The sequence below is a fragment of the Lethenteron reissneri genome, chromosome 2 (genome assembly GCF_015708825.2).
Source record: "Lethenteron reissneri isolate LAM-NWPU_2019-01 chromosome 2, ASM1570882v1, whole genome shotgun sequence".
NCBI classification, from domain to species: Eukaryota; Metazoa; Chordata; class Hyperoartia; order Petromyzontiformes; family Petromyzontidae; genus Lethenteron; species Lethenteron reissneri.
In genome coordinates, this window is record NC_083780.1 from 12,091,599 (window position 1) to 12,113,896 (window position 22,298).

At 47.3% G+C, this 22,298-nt stretch overlaps 1 protein-coding gene across 8 annotated transcripts in view; it reads left to right on the forward strand.

The window, feature by feature from the left end:
• The window catches only part of LOC133343080 (deleted in malignant brain tumors 1 protein-like), a 52,925-nt gene that overhangs the window by 20,371 nt on the left and 10,256 nt on the right, over positions 1-22,298 (forward strand). For 5 of the 8 annotated variants that reach the window (XM_061552569.1, XM_061552579.1, XM_061552597.1 and 2 more), the window contains 19 exons: positions 188-304; positions 807-830; positions 1,157-1,198; positions 1,983-2,099; positions 2,602-2,625; positions 2,953-2,988; positions 3,773-3,889; positions 4,391-4,414; positions 5,901-5,924; positions 6,932-7,243; positions 11,417-11,440; positions 12,867-12,884; positions 13,620-13,640; positions 13,832-13,948; positions 15,125-15,142; positions 15,827-15,844; positions 16,973-17,284; positions 18,657-18,686; positions 20,689-20,879. In XM_061552569.1, the coding sequence (XP_061408553.1) occupies positions 188-304; positions 807-830; positions 1,157-1,198; positions 1,983-2,099; positions 2,602-2,625; positions 2,953-2,988; positions 3,773-3,889; positions 4,391-4,414; positions 5,901-5,924; positions 6,932-7,243; positions 11,417-11,440; positions 12,867-12,884; positions 13,620-13,640; positions 13,832-13,948; positions 15,125-15,142; positions 15,827-15,844; positions 16,973-17,284; positions 18,657-18,686; positions 20,689-20,879 (1,586 nt within the window). The remainder of the gene's footprint in view (positions 1-187; positions 305-806; positions 831-1,156; positions 1,199-1,982; positions 2,100-2,601; positions 2,626-2,952; positions 2,989-3,772; positions 3,890-4,390; positions 4,415-5,900; positions 5,925-6,931; positions 7,244-11,416; positions 11,441-12,866; positions 12,885-13,619; positions 13,641-13,831; positions 13,949-15,124; positions 15,143-15,826; positions 15,845-16,972; positions 17,285-18,656; positions 18,687-20,688; positions 20,880-22,298) is intronic. The other 3 variants (XM_061552588.1, XM_061552604.1, XM_061552608.1) reach the window with 3 other exon arrangements.

Consider the following 22,298-nt stretch of genomic DNA (forward strand, 5'->3'; position numbering starts at 1 on the left):
GTACGAGGCCTACCCCCATCATAATCAACAAGTGATCAGTACTTCGCCTACTTCTTCCCTAATGATTAGTATTAGACCTACTCTATTCTTAATGAACTACTACGAGGTCTACTCCATCCCTAATCAACGAGTGACCACTACTAGGAAGCCCTGGCACGTGACGTGAGGAGAGTCTGTTTCTCTGAAGGTGCTTGCCAGCGGAACCCATGCCAGCATGGCGGAACCTGTGCGGAATATTGGTACTACCCCTACTACCAGTGCTACTGCCCCTCGTATTGGTGGGGTACCAACTGTGAATACTACGGTGAGAGGACAGAGCCTGCCATGCATCACTTACTGTTCTTGTGGCACATATCCTGGTGTCCATGTAAACATCAATCACACCGGCAGCCACGCATGAATTACAATACAACCATCAGCCTATATGTCTCCACTGCTGGATGAATTCCTCCCAAGGTCATTATCACTTTCCTGCTATGTAGCAATTCACGAAGCTCCTACGCATGAGCCCATTTAATTGCCCCGTCACCTTTGGCTGCCAATCGTTTAGTGTTCCCTCATTTGACTGACAATTTGTCATTAGTCTTGACTACCTCCAATCATTCCGTTCAGTGATGTGCCTAAAACCCATTTACTTCTCTTAACAGTTGATATTATGTCTCTAACTTGGGTACGTTCCTTGATCCATGAGTTCCTTTTCCTATCTATTTTGTGTAATTAACAGAGTGCAGAAACTTTCCGTACAGTGTGACATCGGTAATCACTGGTGCATGTGTTTTTCTTTCACATGCCCTCTTGGCCATCAGGAGCACATTCTACGAACGCACCTGGTAAGATCTCGCATGCTGTGTTGGTGGTACGCCACACACAACCCATCTCGATCACAATAATCCCAAAGATTCATTGTTGTTTTTTGGAAATTAAACGTTTTCAAGATAAGCTTGTAAGAGGCAATGAGTTAGGTATGTCTGTCTGTCCTAACCCATTTAATTTTCATAAAAGTCAATATGATGTCTGTCAGCTCGTGTATATCCCTTGATCCATGTGCTCCTTTTCCTATCTCAGTATAATTGCAGCATGCAGAAGGGTACCGTACAATACTGCATTGGTAATCTCATCCACGCGTTTCTCTTTCACATGTCCTCTCTGCCATCAGAAACAGCTACTCGACCCGAAGCAGCGGATACGACCCACTCTAGTGAGTGACCTCTCTTCCAGGGCACAGACACCGTGGGTGTCGTGGGGTTTCGCACACCCCACAATGTTTAGATGTGGGTAATAAACGGAGGGGAGTATACCCCTCATGTGTGATTGTGGCTGTTTATCATAGAGAGTCTTCTGCTTGAGTTCTTCCTTAATGCCTTTGTCCATAAGGGCAAGTTTAGGGCATTCGTTCCATTTCCCATTGAAAATATTGATATTTATTATCACTCCCCACCCCCTCGGCACAAACATCTGAACACTTTTGATTCAAGCGGCGTACTCGTGGGCAACAGGAGGCAGCAACTTCCAATCAGACAGAGGTCACGTGACTCCTGCAAAATGGCGGCTTACAAATCCGGCATGAGTGGGATCTAGAGTCTGTAGTCCAAGCGGATGGAACTTAATTTAATGCATGCTTTTTCGATGAGTAATGTATTATCATGAGTGAGCGATTGGCTAACAGACTTGTAATAATGTATTGTGCAAAAGAATGACTTTAACCTAACTCGTGACTAGGCTTAGGCCTACCCCAATCCCTCATGAAGTAGTGACGAGTACTCGGCTGACCCCATCCCTAATGAACTAGTAACTAGTACGAGGCCTACCCCCATCATAATCAACAAGTGACTAGTACTTCACCTACTTCTACCCTAATGATTAGTATTAGACCTGCTATATCCCTAATTAACTTGTGCTAGGTCTACTCCATCCCTAATCAACGAGTGACCACTACTAGGAAGCCCTGGCACATGACGTGATGAGAGTTTGTTTCTCTGCAGGTGCTTGCCAACGGAACCCATGCCAGCATGGCGGAACCTGTGCGGAATATTGGTACTACCCCTACTACCAGTGCTACTGCCCCTCGTATTGGTGGGGTACCAACTGCGAATACTATGGTGAGAAAACAGAGCCTGCCATGCATCGTTTACTGCTCTTGTGGCACATGTCCTGGTGTCCATGTAAACATCAATCACACCGGCTGCCACGCATGGTTCACAATACGACCAGCAGCCATTATGTCTCCACTGCTGGATAAATTCCTCCCAAAGTCATTATCACTGTCCTGCTATGTAACAATTCACGAAACTCATACGCATGAGCCCATTTAATTGCTCCGTCTCCTTTGGTTGACAATCATTTAGTGTTCCCTCACTTGACTGACAATTTGTCATTAGTCTTGACTACCTCCTAGAATTCCTTTCAGTGATGTGCCCAAACCCATTTACTTCACGTTAACAGTTGATATTATGTCTCTAACTTGCGTACGTTCCTTGAACCATGAGTTCCTCTTCCTATCTATTCGTGTAATTAACAGCGTGCAGAAACTTGCCGTACAGTGTGACATCGGTAATCACTGGCGCATGTGTTTTTCTTTCACATGCACCTCTTGGCCATCAGGAGCACATTCTACGAATGCACCTGGTAAGATCTCGCACACCGTGTTGGTGATACGCCACACACAAGCCATCTCGATCACAGTAATCCCAAAGATTCATTGTTGTTTTTCGTAAATTAAACGTTTTCAGAATAGCTTGTAAGAGGTAATGAGTTAGGTATGTGTGTCCTAACCCATTTACTTTTCTTAAGAGCCAATATGATATCTGTAAGCTCGTGTATATCCCTTGATCCATTTGCTCCATTTCCTGTCTCAGTATAATTGCAGCATGCAGAAGGGTACCGTACAATACTGCATTGGTAATCTCATCCACGCGTTTTTCTTTCACATGCCCTCTCTGCCATCATAAACAGCTACTCGACCCGAAGCAGCGGATACGACCCACTCTAGTGAGTGACCTCTCTTTCAGGGCACAGACACCGTGGGTGTCGTGGGGTTTTGCAAACCCCACAATGTTTAGATGTGGGTAATGCATGGAGGGGAGAATACCCCTCATGTGTGATTGTGGCTGTTTATCATAGAGAGTCTTCTGCTTGAGTTCTTCCTTAATGCCTTTGTCCATAAGGGCAAGTTTAGGGCATTCGTTCCATTTCCCATTGAAAATATTGATATTTATTATCACTCCCCACCCCCTCGGCACAAACATCTGAACACTTTTGATTCAAGCGGCGTACTCGTGGGCAACAGGAGGCAGCAACTTCCAATCAGACAGAGGTCACGTGACTCCTGCAAAATGGTGGCTTACAAATCCACCATGAGTTGGATCTAGAGTCTGTAGTCCAGACGGATGGAACATAATTGAATGCATGCTTTTCCGATGAGTAATGTATTGTCGTGAGTGAACGATTGGCTAACTGACTTGTAATAATGTATTGTGCAAAAGAATGACTTTAACCTAACTCGTGACTACGCTTAGGCCTACCCCAATCCCTCATGAAGTAGTGACGAGTACTCGGCTGACCCCATCCCTAATGAACTAGTAACTAGTACGAGGCCTACCCCCATCATAATCAACAAGTGACCAGTACTTCACCTACTTCTACCCTAATGATTAGTATTAGATCTACTCGATCCCTAATTAACTTGTATTAGGTCTACGCCATCCCTAATCAACGAGAGACCACCACTAGGAAGCCCTGGCACGTGACGTGAGGAGAGTTTGTTTCTCTGCAGGTGCTTGCCAGCGGAACCCATGCCAGCATGGCGGAACCTGTGCGGAATATTGGTACTACCCCTACTACCAGTGCTACTGCCCCTCGTATTGGTGGGGTACCAACTGCGAATACTACGGTGAGAGGACAGAGCCTGCCATGCATCGTTTACTGCTCTTGTGGCACATGTCCTGGTGTCCATGTAAATATCAATCACACCGGCTGCCACGCATGAATTACAATACGACCATCAGCCATTATGTCTCCACTGCTGGATGAATTCCTCCCAAAGTCATTATCACTTTCCTGCTATGTAACAATTCACGAAGCTCCTACGAATGAGCCCATTTAATTCCTCCGTCTCCTTTGCCTGCCAATCATTTAGTGTTCCCTCACTTGACTGACAATTTGTCATTAGTCTTGACTACCTCCTAGAATTCATTTCAGTGATGTGCCCAAGCCCATTTACTTCACGTTAACAGTTGATATTATGTCTCTAACTTGTGTACGTTTCTTGATCCATGCATTCCTTTTCATGCCTATTTGTGTAATTAACAGCGTGCAGAAACTTGCCGTACAGTGTGACATCGGTAATCACTGGCGAATGTGTTTTTCTTTCACATGCCCTCTTGGCCATCAGGAGCACATTCTACGAATGCACCTGGTAAGATCTCGCACACTGTGTTGGTGGTACGCCACACACCAACCATCTCGATCACAGCAACACCCAGGCCAATTGTTACTTGCTCATCCTTGCCTTTTAAATGCTTTCCCTCGAAGGTTTGACTTGCCCTCTAGATATCTCCAGAATGTATCACGAGGTTACCCATGCCCTTCTCGGCAGAGTTTCTTACAAAACCCCGGTGTCTCATCATGGGCTAAGGACACACTGCTTGCCACGCAACTGGCATATGGACAGCGGTTACTGCAACCGATTGACACGGCCATACCTGTCAACCCATACGGTTTACCCGTATACTTGTACGGGGCAATTGAGTTTTCAGGTCCATACGGCGTACAGCCGTTTCAATACGGGCAACATTGTGTTTGTCTATTTGTTTGTGATGGGACTTTGTATGATGAACGTTGAGATTTATAAGGGACACGGGGTGACCAACAAGGTCTGAATTGGTCTGTAATAAGGTAGGGCACTGATAAGGGGTTGACAGGTATGCAACGGCCTAGTTGCTGACATTCATGGCTGGAATCCAGCCGCCGCCTTGATGATTACTGCACGGGTACTAACCACAATACACGTCGCCTGCTTCACAGTGAACGTTGAGGATTCCGTTGCGTCCTTCACAAGAGTAGGCCATTGTGTCCCGGCTTTTAAGATCCAAATTTGCTCAATTCGAAAATGGCCCGCGTATTACTCACTTTGGACTACACATTGCAATCATTGTCCGCTACTGGCAGACTAACACCCCAGGTCACTCTTGCAAAATTAGACTCATTCTGGCGCAAACAGCGGTGGTGACACATGCCATACCCAAGCCGTCTCGATCACAGAATCCCTCCCCCCAGGATAATTGTTACATTGTTGTTCTTGGACATTTCACACTTTCAGTTTGAACTCCATGCGTTGCCTCCCAGCGCCCCCCCCCCCCCCCCCCCCCCCGTGCCTCACTACATTGCCTCTTCGGTCCACAGCCCGCTCACACACTCACCATGGCCCATCCCCTCCCTCCATCCCCCGCGACTATATAATTCCTCGTCACAGCCATCTCCGAGACACACTTAAGCGGTTGTGCTTTCGCTACGTTGTCCCCACCTGAAGAAGGACGCTTGTGTTGCGCCCGAAACGTCGTGATTTCATTTAGTTGTTTCCATTTATTTATTTTACCGAAAAAACCAAAGAGTATGGATCCTTGAAGTCACGAAAGCTTCAAATCTAGAATTTCACACTCTCTAGATAAGCCTGTGAGACGAGATGCATTGCCAATGTCTGCCCATCTGTCCAGTCAAACCATTTCCTTTTCTCAAGAGTCAATAGGGCATCTCTGTTATTCACTTGTGTTTGTTCGTTGATCCATACGTTCGGTTTCCTGTCTCTCATTGTATTTGCAAGCATGCAGAAAATTACGGTACAATATTGCATCAGTAATCACTGGCGCACGTATTTGTCTTTCATATGCCCTCTTTGCCATCAGAATGGAATTCTACTTCTCCACATGGTAAGATCTCACGCAATGCACAAGCTGTCTCGAACACAGCAACCTCTGGGTTTATTGACAATACTGCATGTGGTTCTTGGCTTTATATTGTTTTCCAGGAAAGGTTAAAAGCTTGAATGCAATAGTGCTGTTCTATCTGGCTGTAACTGGGTGGGGCATCGTAACTGGTAAAGATCATTCAACAGGTGCCACGGTGGCTAGGAGATGTTAACTTCCTCACCTGGTATGCAGGAGGTCATGGGTTCGATCCCAACTTGGACGCCTGTAGATTTGGAGTCTGCATGTCTCTCACGCTCATTATTAGAAACATGCATATTAGAGTATTATACATTTATACGCATTAATCCACTTTGATGAGCCATCATTTGTGACCAGGTCACGTCTGAAAACGAGCTGTATAGCTCAGTGAGCCTTACCTGGTAAAATAAAAAATAGTTTATAGTTTTTTTTAGAGTTCACGGCATAAAATCGTGTTGCCATTATTTTAAATTCACCTATTGAAAATAAGCTAAACATTTCAAAGGGTTGCCCGCACCCTCCCCCGCAGAGCCACTATCCAACCCAAGTAGTCTCATAACAGGCTGTAGATGCAATGCTTCCTGTGGTGCTTATATTTTTAGGTTTCCACAGCCTTGTGTTTTTGTGCAGTAAATGGTGATGACCAGGTTGAAACCATGGATTCGGTACACTGGAGAACCCAGTTTTATCACAACCAGGCTGCCTGAATTTGAACAAGGAGATCTCAGGGGGCCATCTTGTTTGTGTGTGTGTGTACATAGCAGACACAGCAGGGTTGAGCGCAACTCATCTCTGATGGGTATAGTGCTTTTGAGCCATAGTCAAGTCCCTTCCTGCCAGCCTTGACCCTGGCAGAACTTTCCTGGCGTGCCCAGAGCGCCACCAGCTCAGTGCTCTGGCCTCCTGACAGCCGCTCTTGTGCCTAGTGTGTATCGCAAGACAAGCCTGTACATTACCCGTATGTACAATCACCCGTCTGCAATGAACAGATGTCCCAGTCCGGCTGGTCGGGGGTGGTTCCTGCGAGGGCCGCGTGGAGGTGTACTACGCGGGCTCGTGGGGCACCGTGTGCGACGACATATGGGGCCTGCGGAACGCCGAGGTGGTGTGCCGCCAACTCGGCTGCGGCTATGCCTTGTCTGCTCTGAGCAACGCTTACTTTGGGATGGGCAGCGGCCAGATCTGGCTGGACGACGTCAATTGTTATGGCTACGAGTCTTCTCTCTCCCAATGCAGCCACTATGGGTGGGGACATCACAACTGCGGTCACAATGAGGATGCCTCCGTCATCTGCTCGCGAGGTTAGTGTTCCTTCGATTCATGCACAAGGTCACTTTGGGGGTTTTATTTACATACAGAGCACGTTTCTGCCGGCATAACGGCCAGCGCATTGGGCTTTACATCCAGACGTCGCCTGTTTGATTCTATCTCCCGCTGTGGCAGTTGAAATGGCCGAGTTTTTAAGTCCTTCTGCCTCTGTTCATCCAGCAGTATAAATGTGACTTCGTCAATTCAGATAGCCGGACATCTGGCCAGCATGGAAGAGTAGGTCAAATATCTTCTAAGAGGGGCTCTCCATTCATGTGAAGGCGCTTTCCGTCAGCAGTGATGTGAGTACCCAGTTATTGCAGGGCTACACCTTGTCCTCTTTACAGCCACTCACTTATGTTTATAAAGTGGGCAGGGTCACAGGTATGTGCCAAAACAATGCAGATCTTACATTATCATCATGGTGGAGCAGGATGTCCCTGCCTCTTGCTATCAACGCAGCGACCAAACATCATTCATCAATCTCCCGGTTTCCAGAGTAACAACAAAGCCGTGACGACGGCTGTCTTCAAGTCCAAACAACACAGCAGACAGGCCCTGCGACAAGGATCCTCCAAGGGAACATTGAGAGACTTTGTCGGGCGCAGTGCGACTATCTCGTGAATATACTGAAACCCCTTCACGTTGATGTCCTGACGCTCCTAGAAACCCATGTCTTGGATGCCATACATGCCAGTCGCGACCACATCCAAGGATACAACCACCCAAATACGCCCAGATTTCCCCAAAAGTCAACATAGGCACATCATCACCCACATAGGCATTGAAATCTCCATGATTCTGTCAAAACGATTACCAAGAGGTAATGAGGCTATAGAAAGGTTGATGAGTCGAATTCACCTTTGTGTTGGCCTCCTTAGTTGTAGCTGCCAAGAAGAGCATCCCCCGAGGCTTCTGGAAATAATTTACTCTCTGCTGGACAAAACAGACCCAGGGCCTGCTCCGACAATACAACCAGTCGGGCAGCCTAGAGGTTACAAAGGGCCCTGCGATAGTCTTTAGACTCAACCAGACATCAGCGGTGGATTGAGTGTGCTGAAGTGCTGGAATTCGCACACTCCAGTCGCCATGCCTGGACCCTGCTATGATGTCTTGGTACTGCTAATCCTTTAGAATACCGGACCACAAGTGTTCTGCCCAAATGTATAGCCTCTAAACTAATGAAGAACACAAAAGGACCGCTCGACAAATAGCAAAAAGTGAGAGATTCATCGCCAATTACACCAGACAATGGCCTCAATTTCTTCACAAGACCCCACCGCCAACAGTACAGAAGAAGTGAGGGAGGGTCTGGCTGCAATGAAGAAAGGCAATGCCTGCCAGCAGAGATGGTATCTCCCCATAATTCCTCCATTACTTAGGCCCTAGGAGACTCCAATGGATTGCAAACCTGTACACCAAAACCATGAAAACCAGATGCATCCCAAAAGCATGGCAGGAGGCAATGGTGATTGAAATACCCAAACTGAGCAAGCCAACTGACAACCCAGGAAGCAGTAGGCCAATATCACTCCTGTGCATGACGTATAAACTCCTGGAACGCATCATCCTCCAGAGAATCAGCCCCCTCGGCGAGTCGGTGATCCCTGAAGAACAACCCGGATTCTGGCCTGGCCGCTGCTGCTGTGACCAAATTTTGGCCCTTGTGACACAGATTTCAGGATAAATCTAAAACCGGCTCAGCCTTTGTGGACTTGTCATCAACATATGACACAGTCTGGATTAAGGGCCTGATGGTGAAGCTTGCAAGGACCATTCCCTGCCTCAAAACGATACACCTGATATGGACAATGCTGAGCAATAAATGGCTGATAAAACCAGCTCACCTCAGTTCCTCAACAATGGATACCACAAGGTTCAGTACTTATACCAATGCTCTTCAATGTCTCTACGAGCAACACACCGCCAACCAGGTCACACAACTTTGCAGATGACCTTTTCCTAACAATGCAAGCAGCCACTTTCAATGACATCGAATCCACTCTGAACCAAGACCAAAATACAACGGGGGGTTATTTCCGGAAATGGAGGCTCTGGCCAAATCCCCGCAAATCAACAGTCACTGCGTTTCATCTTGGTTACAGGAGTGTCGAGCACACTCTGAAAGTGACCTTCTGCGGCAAACACCGTGCGACACGACCCCACTCCAACCTATCTCGGAGTGAAGCTGGACTGTATGCTGATCTTCCACGACCGCCTGAAAAAGTTAGCCGCCAAGACCGAAACAAAGGGTTAACCTGGTCCAGAAACTGGCAAGCACAAGCTGGGAAGCAACAGTGCTACGGACATCAGTGATGGCCATCGTGTACTTCGTAGCACTGTGCACGGGTATGAACCAGAAGTACTCACACGCGACTTGTTGAAGTCCCGATGAACACTGAAATACGGTGTATCACTGGAACACTCAATTCGGCCCCAGCACTCGTTGCCCGTGCTGTCACGCATCTCCCCCATCAATCTGCTGCAACTTTCCGGGAAGACTGCGAATAGAGGAAAAGGGGGTCACCTTCCCATTCATCGGGACCTCAATAATGTCCTTCGTTATCACTTGAAGTCATGCAAACCCTTTTGTATTCATGTGCCGAACCTGCAACAATACTAACTCGACCCTAATGAAGCTTGGAAAGCTGAATGGAGTTTATAAAAGAACTCACAAACTCCTTGTGAAAGACCCAACACAGAAGATCCCTGATTTTTACCTTCCGCAAAGCTCATGGTCCACCATGAACCACATCCGCACAAACAATGGCAGGTGCAGATACCTGATGCGTCAATGGAAACTTGAAAACTCTCCAGTGTGCAGCTGCAGTCATCCAGAACAGACCGTACAACATCTAACGGTGCAATGCCTGATCCACAAATACGAAGGCAACATTGCAGCAATACACTCCGCCGCTCCTGATGCGGTTGTTTGGCTTGAGCACCTGAATTGTGACATTGTAGTGATAAATTTGCATCTACATCAGCCATTAGAGAGGAGAAGGCAGGCCCATGGCTGAATTCGTGTCCAATATTGCAATTCACAAATGATGTTTGGGTCAGATCACGGAAGTAAAATGTGTGTCGTTCACTCTCCTCCACCCGACACAGCCTATGAATAAAGTTGCTACGCGATGAACAAACATGGCCAATTCATTACTGCTTCAGCAGCACCGCTGGTGTGTCGCTGGAAAGCATTCTGACAACGTTTAACAATTGGATGGGGACGTTTTACTGGTAGTTGCAACCAGCATTTATCAGGAAGTTGTCCGCAATGTGAAATGTCCTCCAGTCTTGGACTTTAAATAGGTGGTGTGATATTCTTAGGTTTTTTCGGTAAAGTCACAGTAGGTAAAAAATTAAAATTAATAAAAGTAAAATTAAAATAAAATAAAGATCACGACGTTTCGGAGGCAACACAAGCTTCCGTCTTCAGGTGGAACCGTCACAGCACGATAGCTGTATCAAGTGAGAGAAATTCCAAGAAAACAGTCCTTGTATATATACTGGTTGAGGGTGGGAGGAGCCAAGGTAGGCCCTGGATATTATTATTGTGAGGTTCGGTGCGGCTGAAGCACGCTGTTAGGAATAAGCCTTTGTTGTGTAAACTAGATGCGGATGATGTAACGGTGCGTGCAAATGGGACTGAGCCTTTTGTTATGTAGAAGTGATGCGGCTGAAATCGCTGCCAGGAAATGAGTCTTTGTTGTGTAGAATGGTTGACTGAGCCTTTGTTATGTAGAGGTGGTGCGGCTGAAATCACTGCCAGGTGTGATGGCATTGATGTGTGCCGACAAGGGAGGCGAACATTCTTATGAATAGGCTGTGTTGGGTGGAGGAGGGTGTATGACACACATTTACCTTCTGCTATCTAACTCTAAATTAAACGAGTCTAATTTATAGTTTGTGGTGACTGTGCTCACTGCTGAATGAGGCAGTGCAATGCCTCATATTGGTAATGAGGGCTGTTTGACCCGACTTCAGCACGTGGGTCTGTACGGTTTGGTGAAGCGGGAAGGTCAGGAACAGTTCAGATATCACTGCGAATCACTGTAAATAATAAAGATAATACTGATTTATAGTGTAACGCTGTATGCACTAGAAGTTGAAACCTCAATGATGGCTTTTGTCTGTTTTTCAAATGTCTTCATCATCGAACGGAGCAGCTTCCAATGGTACTGCTACAAACGGTAAGATGCATATCAAATCATCACAATAACATTTGATATTTGGGCCATCTCATAAAAGTGAGGCTGTCACGCAAGAAGATGCTGTGATACATAGCCTGCAGTACTTTTGCATTATGGGGGGGGGAGCAATGTTGCTGTATGGTCTAATTTAAACCGTAACACGAACCCACGTGGCCTAACTTTTTTTCAAGTTACGGGATCTCCAATGTCTGCTTGTGAATAAAATCTAACAAGAGTTCAGAGACTGTTACTCACAAACTTAGTTGCAAACATGAGAACCACAAACTGGCTGTAATAATGTGGACACAGAACATCGTTTTGCTACAAAATCTCTTTCCAATGCCCTGTCTGGAGCAGCTTATACACCTGTAGTGGGTTTAACTGAGTCACACACTTAGACTCGAAAGGCAGCGCATTTATTACTCAACACAACGGGGTACTTCACCCCTTAACAAGACAACGACCTAGGGTGGGTGGTCACCACCCTGGCTAACTACACAGGTTACAAGGTAACTATCTACTCAGACCGGGACCAACAGCACACTGCCCGGTGCACGTGCTGAAGACTTGCAGATCGAAGATCGTAGACGAAAGGTTTCTTTTTTTTTTCGATTTAAAGCTTTCGTGACTGCAGGGATTCATCTTCTTGGTTCTTTCGGTAAAGTCACGTAGAAGGGAAATAATAAAATAATAAAAATTAAACATAATAATATATTAATAAAATAATAAAAATAAAACATAATAAAAAATATTATTTTATTATGTTTTATTTTTATTACTTTATTATTTCCCTTCTACGTGACTTTACCGAAAGAACCAAGAAGAAAGGTTTCTTCCCCGGGGTGGACAGCCACGATCCCCTCCCGTGGTTCGGCTTGCATCCACACTGGCGTGGCCGACTCCACCACCCCGCCCGCCAGGCCCCCCCTTTCCAGAACCTTCACGAAGAACCTCGGTTCCCATCATGTGACCCCCCGCAGCCCCCCTCTGGGGGCCCCTCCCTCATTCTAACCGGTCACGTGTCCTCCCGGGTCAACTAGGCTGTCATGGCCTTACCTGACCTTTCTTTCAGGTGTCACTACACACCTACACCTGATAAGATCTCATGCACGTTGGTGATACGCCACACACAAGCCATTTCAATCACAATAACCCCAACTATACATTGCTATTTTTGGAATATCAAACGCTTTGTAGATGAGCTTGTAAGAGGTTATACATTAGCTCTAACTGTACATCTGGCTGTCCTAACCCGTTGACTTTAAGTAAGAGTCAATATGATGTCTGTAAGCTCGTGTATATCCCTTGATGCATGTGCTCCTCGTCCCGTCTCAATGTAATTGCAGCATGCAGAAGGGTACCGTACAATACTGCATTGGTAATCTCTTACACGTGTTTCTCTTTCACATGCCCTCTCTGCCATCAGAATCAACTGCTACGCCCGGTAAGATCTCACGCGTTCTCGGCAGCAACAACTCCCAGGCTTTCCTGTTGCTTTGTTCCTGTCATTTTAACGAGCTCTGTCCGTCTCTCTCATGATGGGGGCAGCGCAATATAAAATTAAAAACTGTCGTGCAGATGATTCAATATGAAGAAAAGTTGAGTAGAAGTCGAGTTGCAATTCTTGATGTACCCAAAAGACACGTGGCCAAATCGATCTCACGTTTTAAAAACACTCGGGGAGACAAAACCCAGCGCTGAGAGGATTCAGTAAAACCCCCATGAGTCGACTCGAGCTGGCCAGATTCACTTGGTCGGATAAATAATGGAATAATCCTTGATGCATCCACGCAATCTCCGCTGCCACCTAGAGAGTATGTACAGGACGTACGTTAGAGGTGGGGGATTGGAGATAGAGGGGATTTTCTTTTTTTTACTCGGTTTTTTAATCAATAAGCTCATTGAATACTTCATGAGCAAATTCCAGATTGGAAAACGTTACGGAATCCATGGATTTCCATTCGCAAAGAGTAGACCATTGTGTGTTAAAGTCCACATTTGCCAAAATCGATAATGGCCAGCGTATTAATCGATTTGTGCTACACATCGCAATCATTGTTCGCTACTGGCAGACTAACACCCCACGACACTCACCTGGTTAAATAAAGCGAGAACAAATGCATGTTGGGAAGTGTTACGGAATCTATTCTTAATTTTACTCCTTGTCTTCTTTTTATAGAGCTCACAACTGGCCACTACGGTAAGATGTGCTGTCACTCGCTTCCCACGTGCTTCCCACTCGCTTCCCGCATTTCTCATTCATTCATACCTGATGACGGTTGCTTGTGTTGCAATCGAAACGTCGTTTTCCATTATTTAGTTAGTTTTGTTTTTTCTACGTGACTTTACCGAAAGAACCAAAGAGCACGACGAGATTGTGTTTCTCTGCAGGGGTGTGCTACTTAAACCCGTGTCAGAACGGTGGCAGCTGCACGAATCTGCCCTACTACCCCTACTACCGGTGCTACTGCCACTCGTACTGGACGGGCACCAGCTGCGAATACTACGGTGAGAGGGCAGAGTCTGCCCTGCATTGTCTGCTGCCCTTGCTTCACACGCCGAGGTGTGAATGCAAGCGCCGCTCACACGAGCAGGCTTGCAATGCGGTAGAATCATCATCATCATCATCAGCCGTGATTTATCAGATGCTGGGGAATACCTCAAGCCGGCACGCATCTCATGTTCCTGCGGTGCAATTTAGTTCCATCTCCACGGTCGAAAGCCTCTTGTGCATTGTCCTCATTGGCTGCCACTCTGTACGTAGAATCGACAACTCGCCATCATCCCTTCTAGGTATCTTACTTTTATTCACAGCTAATACAATGTCTCTAACTTGTGAATGTTTCTTGGTTCACGTGTTCCCCTTCTTGTCACTCGTAACTCATTTGCACGGTGGGAGGGGTCATACCGAGCCTACGTGGTGGGGCATAAGAGGCACCAGAGGTTGCTTTTTAAATCCTTTATATTAAGTTAGCTTGCGTGCTTGCTTGCTTACGACCGTGCAAACCTTTCGGTCGTTTTTTAACCCACTTCCCGTGATCCAATCGAGCTGACATTTTGCACACAGACTCGTTGTGCGAGACAATTAATGTCCGTGAAAAAAAAATACAAAATTTTACACTGTTTAGGGAAAACTAATTAAATATTTAATTACCAATTGTTTAATACTGCAGACAATCATCTGACCCATAGGTGGCAGCCATCTCAAGCCAGAGGACGAGAGGACTCTAGCCGCCACGCATATAAAGGATTTAGAGTGAAAAACTTAGTTTTTACGGGTTATACTTATTTCCACTGCAGAATCTGAGCCCTGATGTCACATGCAACGAACGAGCTGAAGCTTATGTGAACGACATGGAGATGCCGGCTCCTCGCAGTGTACTGACCGATGTCACGCACAATGCATGCGTCATTAGCCCCGAGCCAGATTTCAGATTTCTGATGAAGCTAGTGTGTCATGGTTCTCTCTTGGCATGGCAAATATCCAGTGGAAAACCATCCCATGAGGACCCTGCACTGGCTTGGCTCGAATGTGCCAGTGGAAAACCAATAAGTGTAACCGCAAGCTTAAGCCTCTCAATATTATTTTTAAAAAGTGGCAGAAAAGAGTGAAAATCTTACACACGAGAGTAACCACTGCCTTGTGTTTGTCTCTTCCCAACGGCGTCTCTCTGTGGCTAACAGGTTCTACTCCATCGCCCGGTAAGATCTCGCACATGGCGGTTGTGACACGTGCCACACCCAAGCGGTCGAGATAACAGCAACCCCCGTAGTTATCATTGTTTCTTTGATTTTTCACTCATTCTAGATAAGCGTGTAAGACGAGATGCATTGGCACTGTCTGTCGATCTGTCCAGTCCATCTTAAGAGTCAATATGGCAATCTCTCTCTACCCTGGTGTATGTCGCTTGATCCATGTGTTACTTTTTAAATCCTTTATTAAATCCTTTATATTAAGTGCACTTGCTTGCATGCTTGCTTGCTTACGACCGTGCAAATCTTTCGGTCATTTTTTAACCCACTTCCCATGATCCAATCGAGCTGACATTTTCCACACAGACTCGTTGTGCGTGACAATACATTTTCATTAAAAAAAATTTCAAAATTTTACACTGTTTAGGGAAACAAATTTAAATATGTAATTACCAATTGCTTAATGCTGGCAGACAATCATCTGACCCATAGGTGGCAGCCATCTCAAGGCAGAGGACGAGAGGACTCTAGCCGCCACGCATATAAAGGATTTAGAGTGAAAAACTTTGTTTTTACGGGTTAATTTTTTACTCTTTCTCAGTGTAAATGCCGGCTTGCAGAAAACTGTGATACAATGTTACGTCGATAATTACTGGCGCGCGTTTGTCTTTCACATGCCGTCTCTGCCATCAGCATCGCCTTCTATTCCTGGTAAGACCTTACACCACATGAAAAAAGTCGTCTCGATCACAGAAACGCCCAGGTCAATTGGCTCTATATTGCTTTCCAAGAAAGGTTAAACGCTTGAACGCATTAGTACTGCTATTTTATTCGGCTGTGACTTCGTGGGGCATCATAACCCTGGTAAAGATCCGATTTGAAAGCAAGTTTAGAAGAGAATCTTCGTAACAAATCAAAATAGCCTTGAGTGCAGGTTGGAAAGTGTGTTGCTGTTATTTGACTGAATCTATTGAAAGCGATCCAAATCACGCTAAGGGTTGCCCGTGCCCCTCCCCAACAGAGCCGCTTTCCAAGCTGTGCTGTCTCTACGCAGGCTGTGGATGCACCGATTTAAGTGCTTAATATTTTAGATATCCTTAGCCCTGTGTTGTTGCCAGTAATTGGTGGTGACCAGGTTGTAACCATTAACTCGGTATACTTGAGAACCCAGTTTCGTCACAAGCAGGCTTGCCTAAATTTGAACACAAATATCTCAGGGGTGATCTCTCATGTGTCCATGTGTACACGGCAGCCAAAGCACGGTTGGGGTTACAACCCAACTACTCACCTCTGGTGGGATTAATTTTCATAGGACATATCCATGCCCCTTCCTGCCAGGGTCGAGGCTGTCAGGATCTTAGTTGCGTGTCCGAAGCGCCATCAGCTCAGCGCTTTGACCTCCGATGCAGCCGGCCACCTGAGGACCGCTCTTGCCGCCTTGTGCGACTTCGCGACACGAGCCTCTACGACTCAGGGGTGGGGAACGTCCGGCCGTACGAGGCCCGCGAAATCATTGGGTCTGGCTCTGTCAAGGCAACCGCAGGCGGGACTCGAAATTCAACAAATCTAGGAGCAAACCTGGAAAAGCAGTTGCGAGTAGCAACATCATCAATACCAGCTAACATCACACGCCTCGCCAAAGAGAAGCGGTTCCAGCCCATTACATTAGGAGCGAGATAATTCAATGTTTGACCAAATATAACAACGGGCTAATTTGTACGTTGATAATTTTGCATGGCTCGCGAATGATGCTACAAATATCCAAATGGCCCTTGGCAGTCCTACAAGGTTCCCCACCCATGCTCTACGTTAACCAACCGCCTTGCCTGCGATGAACAGACGTCCCGGTCCGGCTGGTCGGGGGAGGCCGGTGCCAGGGCCGCGTGGAGGTGTACTACGCGGGCTCGTGGGGCACCGTGTGCCACGACAGATGGGGCCTGCGCGACGCCGAGGTGGTGTGCAATCAAGTGGGCTGCGGCTATGCCTTGTCCGCTCCGGGCGGCGCTCTCTTTGGGAACGGCAGCGGCCAGATCTGGTTAGACGAAGTCAATTGTTATGGCCACGAGTCTTCTCTCTCCCGATGCAGCCACTCTGGGTGGGGTCGTCACGACTGCAATCACTATAAGGATGCCTCCGTCATCTGCTCACGAGGTTAGTGTTCGTTCGATTCAATTAATTCGACGGGTCACTTTGAAAGTTGTTACTGGTAGGAACCTCCTGGTTACAACAGCCCACAGGGGATTATCGTGTCCGTCCGTCCGTCGTGCAGGGAGGGGCTGGGTGGGGAGGGAGGGGCTGGGTGGGAAGGGTAGGGAGGGGCTGGGTGGGGAGGGGAGGGTTGGGACGGGCTGGGTGGGGAGGGTGGGGCTGGGTGGGGAGGGGAGGGTGGGGAGGGGAGGGTGGGGAGGAGTTGGGTGGGGAGGGGCTGGTCACCCCGTGGTGCCCTTATAAAACTCAACGTTTAACCTACTCACGCCGGCTTGTGCCCGCCCTCACAGTCGGCCATATTTGCGGAATACACCACGCCGCCGTTGACTCTGGCCATTGACCGAGCAACCCAACGTTCCTACCAGCTCCCTCCGCAGGAATGTGTTTTGGGGATGAGGGGGGGGTTAACATGTGGGGATGCATCTACGGTGTAAGGGTCAGCACAGTGTACTTTGATTCGGTCTCCCGCTGTGGCCGTTGAAATGGCCAAGTTTATTGAGTCCTCCTGCGTCTGTTCACCCAGCAGTATAAATGTGTAATACCACTTCGTTAATTGCATGGCCAGGCATCTGGGCAGCATGGAGGAGTTGGTCAAATATCCTCTAAAAGGGGCTCTTAGAGAGCTGCTAGTGAAGGCCTTTCCACCTGCAGCGGTGAGTGCCCAATTATTGCAGGGCTGCACCTTTACCTATTTACGAAAATAAAAAAACACCGTCCTTCACTGACATTCGGGCACACCAGTAACTACGGGTGTGTACTGCGACGCTGCACTTCTTACATTTGATCACGTCGGAGCAGGATGCCCTTGCCTCTTGTCGAACCTGCTCACAGGCTCATGACTCAATTCGTGACCAATATTACGATGTATAATTGATGTTTGGGAAGATCGCAGAAGTAAAATGTGTGTCGTACACCCTCTGCCACCCGACACAGCCAATGAATAAAGTTGTCACGTAATGAACAAACATGGATAAGTTTAACACGTAGGCTTACGCGACCAATATCATCCATAACACAGGGGTTTTTTTTTTGTTGGATCGCGTTATGGACGGCCCCTAATGATGCGGACACACAGAAAATAGTTATGCTAAATATTTGTTTGGCACCACTTGTCCGAAAACACAATGTCAACATTATGTTCTGCAACCGACACCATAATATCCGCTATACTTCTACCCGTGTCGCACTGGTCTCTGTGTAAATGTTGCGAATTTCAAAATGGGTGGAGCGCATTTGTTTCATCCAGAGAGCACGGTATGACTACCTCTGTCATTTCTCCTTGTCGGTTGCTAACACTTTTTCTAATCTTCCACAGGCAACACCACATCGCCCACCAGTGCTCCCAGTAAGACCTGTTGCATTACTCACGAGCGTCTTCGCAAGCACAGTTCAGCTTTTCAATGACAGTTATTCCCATAATTAGGTTTTTACACGCTTTGTATTAACTCGCTCTGTCTGTTGTTGTCGTTGTTGTATCCTCAAATATCGTAACTCAATTTTAACCCACTTCCCAATGTGGTATCGACGGCAAACTTGGTATACCGGTGTCATACCGATGACAATACCATATTATATCATAAAAATTTGAAACTATCTTTTAACACACTTTCTATGAACTCTGTTGTTGTTGTATCCTCAAATCTTGTAACTCAATTTTAACCCACTTCCCAATGTGGTATCGACTGCAAATTTGGTATACTTATGTCATACTGATGACAATACTATATTCTATCGTAAAAATGTTGTTTCATCTTTTTAAACAATCTTTTCTATATGTTATGTTTCGGCTTGGGTCTAATTGTCCACGCTCAACTAACGTTGGCTGTAATTGGCCACGTTCCCTTACGTTATGGCAAGCTTCAGGGCCACTTCCTGGAGTCGTAGAATTATTCTATTATTAGTAGGGTACATTTCATTAAAGCGTGTTTTTTTAAAAGTTTTTTTATATTACTTATTTTTGGGTTAGATCGCGTAACTACAAATGTATCGTTAAAACCGCCACCACCCGACACAGCCAATTAGTAAAGTTTGTCACGTAAACGAAACATGCCAATTCGTTACTAGTGTAAAGACGACTTCGACGCACTTGTCTTGAGATGGTTTCTTTATTAAGGAGCTACGTGCTCACACTCGAACAGGCGAAGACCCCCACTGCAACAGCCCCGAGTCTCCCGTGCATCTCCCTTTTATACGGTCCTAGGCCACGCCCCCATTTCCAAACCTTCTCGCTGGTTCTCGACCGCTCGCTCTACCAGCAGACTCCACCGTCCGCTTCCGTCACCTGGCCACGCTCCTATTCTCGATCATTCCCGTAGCCACTAGTCCATTCGTTCTGCAGGCTGACTTCCCTGTCATTACCTCCCGTGGCCACTAGTCCATTCGCACTGCAGGCTGACTCCCCTGTCATTACCTCCCGTAACCACTAGTCCATTATTCGCACTGTAGGCTGACTCCCCTGTCATTACCTCCCGTGGCCACTAGTCCATTCGCACTGTAGGCTGACTCCCCTGTCATTACCTCCCGTGGCCACTAGTCCACTCGCACTGCAGGCTGACTCCCCTGTCATTACCTCCCGTGGCCACTAGTCCATTCGCACTGCAGGCTGACTCCCCTGTCATTACCTCCCGTGGCCACTAGTCCATTCGCACTGTAGGCTGACTCCCCTGTCATTACCTCCCGTGGCCACTAGTCCATTCGCACTGTAGGCTGACTCCCCTGTCATTACCTCCCGTGGCCACTAGTCCATTCGCACTGCAGGCTGACTCCCCTGTCATTACCTCCCGTGGCCACTAGTCCATTCGCACTGTAGGCTGACTCCCCTGTCATTACCTCCCGTGGCCACTAGTTCATTCGCACTGTAGGCTGACTCGCCTGTCATTAACTCCCGTGGCCACTCGTCTACTCACACCGGAGGTTGACTCTACCGTCATTACACTAGTACAGCACACCGGTGTGTTGGAGAGCAAATCCACAACATTTACATTTGCTCTCCAACACACCGGTGTGTTGTACCTGAGAAACAAATAACTTGAACAGGGGCAGAGAGCTGATTGGCGAAAACTAAGCAGAATTTAGCCTGGATGGTGCTTGAATGGGCGACCAATACACGGACATGGCTCACCGTAGGGCTTGCGCGGTGGTCATCAGAAGGTAGTGCAACTTCCTGCTCACGCCAATGCTGGCGGAGGGGCCTCCACTTTAGCGAGCTCTATCGAGCCCCCCCCCCCCCCCTCAGAGAGTATTTGACCCACTTTTCCGTGCCGCCTAGATGTCTTGGAGTACCCACACTTTACCCCCACCAGTAGCAGTGAGGTCTAAAGGAGTAAATGTTGCGCGTGTGTCTGCAGGCAATAGCACGTCAAGGATATTCCACTGCAACTCGCATGACATGGAGCTGCTGATCCCCCTGAGCGAGATCTCATCGCGCGGGCTGTCCGTGTACGACATCCGCCTTCAGGACCCGTCGTGCCACGCCACGGTGTACGGTCAATACGCCCGGCTCTACGTGCCGCTCAACGGCTGTGGCTCCAGGACGGAGGTGAGCTCGGGGTTCAAATACTCCTCCCGAGCGAAAGCTCAGGCCATGCGAGGGATATGTCACCTTGCTCAACAAAAGGGTCGCATTTCACGCGGGAAAATGTCACAACCTTCAAGTTCGCTTTTCCCGAGTAAGCAATTCCCCGAGTAAAAGTGGAGCTCGTTAAGAGGGCCCTAACTGGCTCGACTCGCCCCCATTATCGAGGTCAAATTTGCCAAAGGAAGAAGGCCGACTTTGGACCTGGCCATAATTGCTGCGATCAGTCGCTTGTGCTGACGAGTCACACCGAGGCCAGTTTATAACGGAAGCAAACATGATAATTGTTTTTTACCCTTTTATCTGGCACCAAAACTGACACCTTTTTTACAAGGAGACATGTTTGCATAGATCACAATACCTGCAGTCATAATGCAAACAAAAAACATAACTCTGATAATGTATGCACTGTCCTTGAAGTTGATTGAACAGTGCATACATTATCAGAGTTAAAAAAAAAAACAATTATCATATTTTTTCTTCTGGCAAATGAGGTTCCAATGGTGGAAGCAAACATATGGGAGCAACGCTGGTTTTCCTCTCCCCTGCCTGTGATACGGCATGGAGGAGATGCCTTACGCAACAGATGAGTAGCCTTCAACCGTCTCTTAAAAGTGGAGGTGGATCTGATGGCTGCTGAGATGCCCAAACATCTCGTGTCAAGCCAAACCTGCCGTGCCAGGAGGGCCCTTTAGAACCACTCAAAGTCGAAATTCAAGATGAAGACGTGTCATTGTGGCCAAAGCCGTTGTTGACACCGCACCTCGCAAATGGCTTGAACCCTCTGCCTGATCCTATAACTGTTGTTGCACACGTTCGAAGATTTGCCCGAACATTCTCCCACTATTTACTCTTCGCTCTTCGACCTTGGTCAACGGACTCCAGGAGCCCACTCCAATTCCTGTCTCGACAATCATGACCCCCTCCCCACCACATTCTCCACACTTATCACCCAGCAAAGCCCAATCATATTTACAACACCTGCCTGCCATGGTCTCTTCAGAACTTCAGCAATGCGACACAAAATTCCCAGCAGCCGTCTCAGACACTTCTGCTAATATGCCAGCAACTTCCTTTCGAGCATCCAGCTATCCGATCCACACGGTAATACTTGTAGCAATTCCCGCCTCAAACGTCATTGTTCTTACACTCAAACTTAACTCTCTTCTTATCCAAAGTGGTTTTCACAGCCCATAAAATGACCGCCCTGGGGAAGCATTAACCCTCTTGACCTCCCTCTCACACCGCTTGAAGGACTTTGCTACCTGCGCACACAAAGAGGATTCTGCCATCGTATAATGGTTAGCAGCACACTTAATTCCATCTCCCGGTGTGGCAGTTAGTACAACGGCTCAAGTTCATTAATACCCCACCCGCCTCTGT